Below are 11985 nucleotides of genomic sequence, written 5' to 3'. Positions count from 1 at the left end.
AGAAGCATTTTGGTTGTATTTACATGCGCTGAGTTCAGGCTGCTAAACAAGTGTGATCGACAATATTGAGGTCGTTTAACACTTGTTTCCTGTCCTCTTTCCACTGGATCAGGAATAATGATGGGACAGAACAATCACTCTTAGATCAATCTGTCCTCATACAGCATCATGTTATCAGCAGCACATCAGCAGCTTATACCGGTTTAACAAGCCAGATTAACCCCCCGCCCAGAATATACCCAGAGTTAAAGTGGCCTAGGCCTGAGTATACCCCGGGTGTACTCTGGCCTAGGCCAAACTATACCCCGGGGAATAATGCAAGAGGGAGCGTCATCTGACATTCTCTCCTCCATCATTGCTTTCAACTGTATCGGCGTAATGATGCCGATATAGTTGAATGTGGCATGTGGGAGGAAATCGGTGCTGGTGCCGGGAAGGCCCCCCTGACTTACGGGCCCCATAGCGGCTGTGTGGTGTGCCACTATTAGCGGCACGCCACCTGCTGGAGGCCCCTGAGGGAGCGGGGGCCATGGGCAGCTGCCTAGTCTGCCTGCCACTAATGCCGGCCCTGGGGGTGGTATAAACAGTAGCCACCAGTATGATTGGTTTACATTGGCAGATTCAATCATGTGTTCCATAGATATGACCGGGGAAAATCTAAGCTCTCTCCCCACGGATCCGGCGGGCCAGCTGGATATCTTTGGGCATGATGGTGACCCTCTTAGCGTGGATCGCGCACAGATTTGTGTCCTCAAACAGCCCCACCAGATAAGCCTCGCTGGCCTCCTGTAGGGCCATGACGGCCGAGCTCTGGAAGCGGAGATCGGTCTTGAAGTCCTGGGCGATTTCTCTCACCAGGCGCTGGAAGGGAAGCTTATGGATCAGCAGCTCGGTGGACTTCTGGTAGCGGCGGATCTCACAGAGAGCGACTGTCCCTGGCCGGTATCTGTGCGGCTTCTTCACTCCCCCAGTGGCGGGAGCGCTTTTCCTGGCGGCTTTAGTGGCCAACTGCTTGCGGGGCGCTTTCCCTCCGGTGGATTTCCGAGCGGTCTGCTTAGTTCTAGCCATAGCTTTGTATAGAAGAGAACAGAAGAAGAAGAAGAATACATCCATGACGAAGTGGTTCCCTGCGTCAGCTGAAAAGATATGGTTTGTCTAAGAATCTGCTGATCTTATTCTTTAATGCGGTCATCAGATCTGTGATTTGTTCCTCTCTGATAGTCTGGTATGGGGGAGCCACTGCGCATGACAACCTCCGCTTACAAAGGACTTTCAGAACAGCAGAGAGAATTATAGGTTCCCCCTGCCTAAAATCCAGGATCTTTATGATAAGAGTATTCGATCCCACGCATTGAAAATTTCATCTGATCCCTCTCACCCGGGACACTCCTCATTCCAACTACTCCCTTCAGGACGTCGCTTCAGAGTCCCCAAATGCAGCACCAACCGCCATATGAACAGCTTCTATCCACTCTCTGTTCAACAATCAAATCGTCATGTGTAGACTATATACTGTATCTGTCTTGTTAGATGTTACTTCTTGTATCTGTTGTTATATATTATGTTGCCTCTTTGCCACAAAGAATTCCTTGTATATATGTAATATGTACTTGGCGATAATAAATTTGATTGATTGAATTCCTTTAGAAACACTCCCACTCTATCCCAGAGTTACTCTCCTTGCCTGGATTAGTGCAGGACCTTGGTTAGTTGGAAACCCATATAAATACACCTTTGGAAACACTGATCCATACCCTTTCTGAGGAAGCTGAGTGGCGAAACGTGTGTAAGAGGGAATAGTGGTAAATATGTCATCTCTATCTGTACACTACTGGCATGTCGTCTATAGGATGTGTAATCTCCATCTCTTGTTAGGAGGTTTCCTCCTATACACTATATGGGCTGTAATATGTTCCTGGAATATTCCATATGGCACTTGCTGCACTTTATATCTCCTGTTTGTATTCCAGGGATGTAATGCGCTGTTAGCTCTTTATTCTCTTACTATTTATACCCTTTGCTCTGTGTCCTCTCATTATATGAGCTATTCATTTATAAGTGCACAGTATCTATTCACCTTATAAACCAATATCAGGTGATATATCTACAATCCGTTTATATATTTATATATAGATTTATCTCATACTCAATGAATACGTTGCACTTAATCTCATTTCCACCTTGATAGTGACACTCTCTTAGGATACATGTTACTCTATGATGGCACTTTTGCACATAGCCACTAGATGGAGCTACAACATGTGACATTTGCCTGAATTTTTCATATCTACACAGGGTTTGCACAAATTATATTTTCTTGTCTTAACTCTATACTATTTCACATTATAAGCTGTGTATATTTGTAATTATTTGTATGTATACAGGATTACCACTTCTGTGTCTGTAAAAACAATCCCCTCAAAGCCCTTTCTGACATCGGGTGTAAATGTACGCTGATCTCGGACTCTCTCCCTTTGATTTGGGCTGCGGCGCTGAGCCCACATATTTTCCAGCACATGATGGGCCAGAAATCCCGCCTATTGGTGACCCTGTCACGTGATCGTGGGTCACCGATGGGTTGGCATAACAACCAGAGTTCTCCAGCAGACCTGTATGGTTGTCACTGCTGGATCCTATGGGCACTGCCCGGTGGTCGGCACTCATAGCAAGTGAGCAACTCTGCTACATACAGGTGATCTGATCATTGCCTGTATGTAGCAGAGTCGATCAGGTTATGGCAGCTACTAGTCTCCCATGGAGACTATTGAAGCGTGTCTGTGGAGACATGGGGGGGTCAGCAGGCGCCCCGGTCCGCTAGCCAAAACTGCATGGACCAGGGATCGTCCTGCCGAACTCCTGCTCTTCTTTTTACATGGGAAAAACGCTAGTCAGTCAACACAGGTTGAGGGAAAAACAGTGTGGCAATGCTTTATTGAACCAGAAAACAGGCAGATAACACATAGAACAGTCCCAGAAAAATACACAAGATGGTGCACATTAGAGTTTCACCCTTCCACTGACTTACCGGAATAGTAGCAGCTATGACTTCAGAGCTCTGAGGGTCGCTACCCCACCTGTGATACGCACATAGAGAAGAGGTAACGACAAGCATAGGAAGATGACAGTCCATTCAAGGTGCAAGGCCAATTGATCCGAGGATCACAACCTGGCTTCTCCAAATGTATCCATGGTTCAGCAATGATCAATGAGCAGATCTGTATTCTTCCAACCGAGGCTGAAAACCCCTAGGTTGTTTCCTATAGAATGATAGATCCGTGTCCCTCCTGATGGAGCCATGATGTAAAATTGCTGCTGTCCTGTCTCTGGTCCTTTGGATGTATGGATGTCTTGGCAGAATCTCTCTGGCTGTTTCTCTCTCTCAGTCTCTTTATACAGAGGCATGTAACCTATTTTTAGACTTAACAAGTATCTTTCAATCAGTAACTACATAAAGAGTACAACTCCCCACCTCTTCTTGCTGTCTGTCATCTGCTGCTTTACCATGTTGCAACATATTTTAACCCCTTTCTGACATCTGATGTACTATCCTGTCCACGGTATCTGGGCCCATATGACCGGGGATGGGATAGTACGTCATTGTGATCAGCAGTGCTCAAGGGGGGAGTGCCGCTGATCACTGCCAGGTGTCAGCTGATTATCACAGCTGACACCCAGCACTATGTGCCAGGGGTGGTCACGGACCTCCCCCGGCACATTAACCCCTAGCACACTGCGATCAAACATGATCACTGTGTACCGGGGCATAGGGAACAGTTAAACAGGGAGGGGGCTCCCTGCGTGTTTTCCTGAGACCCTCGGAGCGACGCGATGTGCTGCGTCGCTCCTAGGGTCTCCACCCTGCAGGCCCCCGGATCCAAGATGGCCACGGGGGCCTTCAGGGTCCTGCAGGGAGGCGGCTTCCTCAGTGCCTGCTAAGAGCGGGCACTGAGAAAGACTCTGCAGCGCCTGTCAGATGGCTGATCTGACACAGTGCTGTGCAAAGTATCAGATCAGCGATCTGACACTTTATAGTAACGTCCCACACTGGAACATTACTATAAAGTAAAAAAAAAAAAAATCATATGTAAAAATAATTTTTTTTAAAATTCCAGAAATAAATAAAAAAAAAAAAATATTCCCTAATAAATTATTTTTTTGTAAATAAAAAAACAATAAAAGTACACATATTTAGTATTGCCGCGTCCGTAATGACCCGCCCTATAAAACTGTCTCACTAGTTAACCCCTTTAGTGAACCCCTTTAAAAAAAAAAGCACAAAACAATGCTTTATCATCATACCGCCGAACAAAAAGTGTAATAACACACGATCAAAAAGACGTATATAAATAAACTTGGTACCGCTGAAAACGACATCTTGTCCCGCAAAAAACGAGCCATCATACAGCGTCATCATTGAAAAAATAAAAAATTTATAGCTCGTAGAATAAAGCGATGCAAAAATAATTATTTTTTATATAAAATTGTTTTTATTGTATAAAAGCGCCAAAACATAAAAAATGATATAAATGAGGCACTGCTGTAATCGTACTGACTCAAAGAATAAAACCGCTTTATCAATTTTACCACATGCGGAACGGTGTAAACCAGGGGTCCCCAACCGCCAGTCCGCGGCCCAGCACCGGGCCGTTGCAGTGCCCTTGCCGGTCCGCGGACACAAGGGGAGCCGGCGGCGGTGCAGCAGCTGATACTCACCCTGCATCCCGCGGCGGCTTCATCCAGCGGCTGCTTCATCCAGCGCTGAGCGGTCACGTGCTACCGCTCATTTAAGGTCATGAATATGGACGCCACTCATCTCCCATAGGCGTGGCGTCCATATTCATAGACCTTAATGAGCGGTAGCACGTGACCGCTCCGCACAGGAAGAAGCTGAAGCGCCGCGAGATGCAGGGACGTGCAGCGACGGGAAGGAAGTTCAGCGACGTGAGGGTAAGTATGAGGGGGAGGATGGGGGAGCCGAGCGGAGCCATAAATATAAGGGAGAGTGGGAGCGGAGCCATATATACTAGGGAGGGAGAGTGGGAGCGGAGCCATATACACAGGGGAGGGAGAATGGGAGCGGAGCCATATATACAAGGGAGGGAGAATGGGAGCGGAGCCATAAATATAAGGGAGAGTGGGAGCGGAGCCATAAATATAAGGGAGAGAGAGTGGGAGCGGAGCCATATATACAAGGGAGGGAGAGTGGGAGCGGAGCCATAAATATAAGGGAGAGAGAGTGGGAGCGGAGCCATATATACTAGGGAGGGAGAGTGGGAGCAGAGCCATATATACAGGGGAGGGAGACTGGGAGCAGAGCCATATATACAAGGGAGGCCGGGAGAGTGGAAGCAGAGCCATATATACAAGGGAGGGAGAGTGGGAGCGGAGCCATATATACAAGGGAGGGAGAGTGGAAGCAGAGCCATATATACAAGGGAGGGAGAGTGGGAGCGGAGCCATATATACAAGGGAGGCCGGGAGAGTGGGAGCGGAGCCATGTATACAAGGGAGGGAGAGTGGGAGCGGAGCCATGCATACAGGATGGGACAGGGGAGCCATGTATACAGGATAGAAGAGTGGGAGGAGAGCCATGCATACAGGATGGGAGGATGGGAGCGGAGCCATGTATACAGGATGGGAGAGTGGGAGCAGAGCCATGTATACAGGATGGGACAGGGGAGCCATGCATACAACAGGGGGAGCCACACAGAGCTGGACGGGGGGGACCACACATACATTTTCTGATGATTAGAAAATAATCAGCATGTACAGTACTCCAGTACAATTGTTCTTAAGTGTTCAATGCTCTATTTCCTTGTAGGTTCCAATAATCATTAGCAGTGACGGTCATCAGTAGAAGTAGCCCAGTGCTCCCACTGAAACAGAAACAAGCCAGGTGCTCCCACTCATTCAAAACCTATGGTGAGTTGAGTCACATTAAAAATGTTATAATTAAATGATAAATATGCACTGCTAAACTACAACCGCGTCCATAGCCCCGCCCCCTTATGACCAAAGCCCCGCCCCTGTCACACCTCCATCCCCGCCCTGCCGGGCCATGGAAGAATGGTCTTGTTTCAAGCCGGTCCCTGGTGCAAAAAAGGTTGGGGACCACTGGTGTAAACGACCCCCCAAAAAGAAATTCATGAAACGCTGGTTTTTGCTCATTCTGCGTCCCAAAAATTGGAATAAAAAGCGATCAAAAAATGTCACGTGCCCGAAAATGGTACCAATAAAAATGTCAACTCGTCTCGCAATAAATAAGACCTCACATGTCTCTGCTGGTCAAAATATGGAAAAATTATAGCTCTCAAAATGTGGTGATGCAAAAACTATTTTTACAATAAAAAGCGTCTTTTAGCGTGTGACAGCTGCCAAACATAAAAACCGCCATAAATAGTAAAACAAAATTGGCTGGAATTGAGATCGGATGCCATGTCTCCTTTGGAGAGCCGCTGATGTGCCTAAACTGTGGAAACCCCTCACAAATGACACCATTTTGGAAACTAGACCCCCCAAGGAAATTATCTAGATGTGTGGTGAGAAATTTGAAACCCCAAGGGCTTCACAGAAGTTTTTAACGTACAGCCGTAAAATTAAAAAAATCATATTTGTTCCACAAAAATTATCTTTTCACACCAAATTTTTATTTTTCCAAGGGTAACAGGACCCCAAAAGTTATTGTGCAATTTGTCCTAAGTACGCGGATACCCCATATGTGGGGATAAACAACTATTTGGGCGCAGGGCAGAGCTCGGAAGGGAAGGAGTGCCGTTTGACTTTTTCAACGAAAAATTGGAAATGATATCGGATGCCATCTCGCATTTGGAGAGCTCCTGATGTGCCTGAACAGTGAAAACCCCCTACAAGTGACCCAATTTTAGAAACTAGACCCTCCAAGGAACTTATCTAGATGTGTGGTGAGCACTTTGAACCCCCAAGTGCTTTGCAGAAGTTTATAATGCTTGAAAATGAAAAAATCGTATTTTTTCCTCAAACATGATCTTTTAGTCCCCAATTTTTTTATTTTCCCAAGGGTAACAGGAGATATTGGACCCCAAAAGTTGTCCAATTTGTCCTGAGTACGCTGATTCCCGATATGTGGGAGAAAACTACTGTATGGGCTCACGTCGGGGCTCGTAAGGGAAGTAGTGACATTTTGGAATGCAGACTTTGATGGAATGGTCTGCGGGTGACAGGTTGCCTTTGGAGAGCCCCTGATGTGCCTAAACTGTGGAAACCCCCACATGTGACCCCATTTTGGAAAATAGACCCCCCCTAGATGTTTGGTGAGCACTTTGAACCCTAAAGTGCTTCACATAAGTTTATAACGCCCGGGCGTGAAAATAAAAAAATCATATTTTTTCCACAAACATGATCTTTAGTCCCCAATTTTTTATTTTCCCAAGGGTAGCAGTAGAAATTGGACAACAAAAGTTGTTGTGCAATTTGTCCTGAGTAGGCTGATACCTCATATGTGGGGGTAAACCACTGATTGGGCGCATGGCAGAGCTTGGAAGGGAAGGAGCACCATTTGACTTTTTCAACGCAGAATTGGCTGGAATTGAGATCAGATGCCATGTTGCATTTGGAGAGCCTCTGATGTGCCCAAACAGTGGAAACCCCCCAATTCTAACTCCAACACACCCCTAACCCTAATCTCAGCCCTAACCCTAGCCCTAACCCTAATGGGAAAATGGAAATAAATAAACTTCTTTAATGTGGTTTGAGCACCTTGAGGGGTGCACTTTTTAGAATGGTGTCACTTTTGGGTATTTTCTATCATATAGTCCCCTCAAAGTGACTTCAAATGTGATGTGGTCTCTAAAAAAATGGTATTGTAAAAATGAGAAATCGCTGGTCAACTTTTAACCCTTATAACTTCCTTACAAAAAAAAAAATTTCTTCCAAAATTGTGCTGATGTAAAGTAAACATGTGGGAAATGTTACTTAAGTTTTTTGTGTGCCATATGTCTGTGATTTAAGGGCATAAAAATTCATAGTTAGAAAATTGTGACATTTTCAACATTTTTGCCAGATTTCTGATACAGGAAAGATGTATATGTTTGTACCGTGTTAGCCAGTAGATAGAAAAATATTCAGGATTGAGAGTCCTCAGTAGTTGATACCTTTTAATGGCTAACTGAAAAGATGGTAACACTTTGCAAGCTTTCGAGACTACTCAGGTCTCTTCATCAGGCTAGACTAATACAAAATCTGAAGTCACATATTTATGCACAATACAGCCTAGAAAAAATGCAATAGATGAGACAAGTGACGTGAAGCAGAACTATCAATATGGGAGAGGGAGAAACATAAATATAAACATTGGACCAGTTCAGTCCTTATCTATGAACTGGTCCAATGTTTATATTTATGTTTATATTTATGTTTCTCCCTCTCCCAATAGGCTGTATTGTGCATAAATATGTGACTTCAGATTTTATATTAGTCAAGCCTGATGAAGAGACCTGAGTAGTTTTGAAAGCTTGCAATGTGTTACCATCTTTTCAGTTAGCCATTAAAAGGTATCAACTACTGAGGACTCTATCCTGAATATTTTTCTGCCAGATTTCTGTTTTTTTCACAAATAAATGCAAGATATATGAATGAAATTTTATGACTAACATGAAGTACAATATGTCATGAGAAAAACACCGGGATCCATGGAAGCGTCCAGAGTTATGACCTCATAAAGGGACAGTGGTCAGAATTATAAAAATTGGCCCGGTCATTAACGTGCAAACCACCCTTATGGGTAAAGGGGTTTATGTGCCTGCTAAATCTTTAGTATAATTCATTTGTTGCATTGTATTTAATACTTACTGCTTTATATTCATGACTGGGATCACTAGATGATGTTACCTGGTGGAAGGTGCTAAAGCATATAGATGTAGCCAGGCCCAACGTCTTTGATCATCTAACCAACCCCTGGTGTGCTGGCTCCAGCTGCCAAATTATCCCAAACCAGCTCCCACAATCCCTTTCTCCTGACCTGTAGTGTGGCCTATATATTTAGTTACATTCTAAGGGGTGAGGTGCTTGAACGCGCATCCCCGTTACATGCACATCAGCCCCTCTATGAAAAATCTCAGCCCATCTTGCCCAAACGCATTGCACAAAAAAACTTCTTACAATTCCAATAGCTACTTGCCCTTTATCTTCCTCCCCCAACCTGGTCCACCATCCCTCAACCCCTACTCTACCTCATATCGAAACCTTACTAACCTTATTACTATTACTTGCACTCCCTCATCTCCTTTTAATTGTGTACTCTGGAATCCGTGGTCTCTATGTAACAAGCTTCCTTTCCTGCACAACTACTTTCTGAACAACTCCCTTAATCTGTTGGCCCTCACTGAAACCTGGATTCAGGATTCTGACACTGTCTCCCCTACTGCCATTTCCCATGGGGGCTTACAATTCTCCCATTCCCCGAGACCCACAAACAGACTTGGTGGTGGAGTCGGCATACTCCTGTCCCCACAATGCACTTTCCATGTCATCCTCCCAGTTCCATCACTCTCATTCCCTTCTTTTGAGGTCCATACCATCAGGCTCTTCCGTCCCTCTCCCTCAGAGTAGCGGTCATATACCAGCCCCCAGGCTCACCCTCCCAATTCTTTGACTTCTCAGCCTGGCTGCCGCACTTCATGTCCTCAGAACTCCCAACCCTTATCCTGGGAGACTTCAACATCCCCATTAACCCCTTCATGACCCAGCCTATTTTGACCTTAATGACCTGGCAATTTTTTGCAATTCTGACCAGTGTCCGTTTGAGGTAATAACTCAGGAACGCTTCAACGGATCCTAGCGATTCTGAGACTGTTTTTTCGTGACATATTGGGCTTCATGTTACTGGTAAATTTAGGTCGATAATTTTTGTGTTTAATTGTGAGAAAAATGGAAATTTGTTGAAAATTTTGAAAATTTCCCAATTTACACATTTTGAATTTTTATTCTGTTAAACCAGAGTTATGTGACACAAAGTAGTTAATAAATAACATTTCTCACATGTCTACTTTACATCACCACAATTTTGGAAACATTTCTCATTTTTACAACAAAATTTAAAAACCAATTTTTTAGGGACCACCTCACATTTGAAGTCACTTTGAGGGGCCTATATGGCAGAAAATACCCAAAAGTGACACCATTCTAAAAACTGCACCCCTCAAGCTACTCAAAACTACATTCAAGAAGATTATAAACCCTTCAGGTGCTTCACAGGAACTAAAGCAACGTGGGAAGGAAAAAATGGATATTTTAATTTTTCCAACAAAAATTTTTTTTACCATCAATTTTTTTCATTTTCACATGGGCAACAGGATAATATGGACCCTACAATTTGTTGGGCAATTTCTCCTGAGTACACCGATACCTCATATGTGGTCATAAACCACTGTTTGAGAGCACGGCAGGGCTCAGAAGGGAAGGAGTGCCATTTGACTTTTTGAATGGAAAATATGCTGGAATATGTAGCGGACACCATGTCGCGTTTGGAGAGCCCCTGTGTGCCTTAACATTGGAGCTCCCCCACAAGTGAACCCATTTTGGAAACTATACCCCCCAAGGAACTTATCTAGATGCATAGTGAGTACTCTGAACCTCCAAATGCTTCACAGAAGTTTATAACACAGCCGTGAAAATAAAAAATAATTTTTTTTCCTCAAAAAGATTTTTTAACCCGCAATTTTTTATTTTCACAAGGGCAACATGAGAAATTGGACCCCAAAAGTTGCTGTCCAGTTTGTCATGAGTACACTGGTACCCCATATATGGAGGGAACCACTGTCTGGGTACACCTCGGGGCTCGGAATGGAAGTGATGTTTTGAAATGCAGACTTTGATGGAATGGTCTGCGGGCATCATGTTACGTTCGCAGAGCCCCTGATGTGCCTAAAAACAGTAGAAGTCCCCCAAAAGTGACCCCATTTTGAAAACTAGACCCCCCAAGGAACTTATCTAGATGTGTGGTGAGCACTTTGAACCACCAAGTGCTTCACAGAAGTTTATAACGCAGAGCGGTGAAAATAAAAAATCATTTTTTCCACAAAAATAATTTTTTAGCCCCCAATTTCTTATTTTTCCAAGGGTAATAGGTGAAATTAGACCACCAAAGTTGTTGTGCAATTTTTCCTGAGTACGCTGATACCCCATATGTTGGGGTAAACCACTGTTTGGGCACGTGTCGGGGCTTGGAAGGGAGGGATCACTGTTTGACTTTTTGAAAGCAAAATTGGCTGGAATCAATGGTGGTGCCATGTCGCGTTTGGAGACCCCCTGATGTGCCTAAACAGTGGAAACCCCTGAATTCTAACTCCAACCCTAACCTCAACACACCCCTAAACCACAACCCTAACCCCAACACACCCCTAACCCTAATCCCAACCTTAACCATAACCCTAACCACAAGCCTAACTCTAATCTAATAATACATTTTTTTATTTTATTATTTGTCCCTACATATGGGGGTGATAAAGAGTGGGGTATTTACTACTTTTTTTATTTTGATCACTATGATAAGGTATATCACAGTGATCAAAAAGTCCCTGAATGAAAGAATGAATATGCACTGCGCTTGCGCCCGCCACTATGGAAGATGGCGGTGCCCATGATTGATGACGAAGGGACACCAGGACTCGGAAGGTACTGGAGGGGAGGGGGATTGGAAGGCGGCGGGAAGGGGAGGGGTGGTGATGCTGATGGAGGAGGCATATCGCTGCCATCAGTCGGTGGCAGATCACCCCCATCAGTCGTGGGGGGTCAGTTTACTGTCTCCAGCCATGGACGATGATATTTCAGCATCGGCCATGCTGTATTGTAATATTTCACCAAGTTTCATTGGTGAAATATTACTATCGCTCTGATTGGCTGTTTCACTTTCAACAGCCAATCAGAGCAATCGTAGCCATGGGGGGGCAAAACCACCCCCCCTGTGGAGAAGCACAACTCTTCCTGTGGGTCAGGTGACCTTTCAGTGCC

General features: G+C 44.7%; 1 protein-coding gene across 1 annotated transcript; it reads right to left on the bottom strand.

Annotated features, from left to right (window-relative positions):
- Nucleotides 1-657: 657 nt before the first annotated feature.
- LOC141059335 (histone H3-like) lies at nucleotides 658-1068 on the bottom strand. Its single transcript, XM_073555662.1, has one exon. It carries the CDS (start codon nucleotides 1066-1068, stop codon nucleotides 658-660), a length of 411 nt encoding a protein of 136 aa, XP_073411763.1.
- Between the last annotated feature and the right edge of the window lie 10917 nt (nucleotides 1069-11985).

Source organism: Dendrobates tinctorius, unplaced genomic scaffold (assembly GCF_039654945.1).
Source record: "Dendrobates tinctorius isolate UK_male_01 unplaced genomic scaffold, ASM3965494v1 ptg000226l, whole genome shotgun sequence".
NCBI classification, from domain to species: domain Eukaryota; kingdom Metazoa; phylum Chordata; class Amphibia; order Anura; family Dendrobatidae; genus Dendrobates; species Dendrobates tinctorius.
This window is presented reverse-complemented; position numbering and strand designations above follow the sequence as displayed.

Coding starts and splice junctions, on each gene's coding strand:
- LOC141059335 (XM_073555662.1), bottom strand. CDS start 1,068: ATGGCTAGAACTAAGCAGACCGCTCGGAAATCCACCGGAGGGAAAGCG.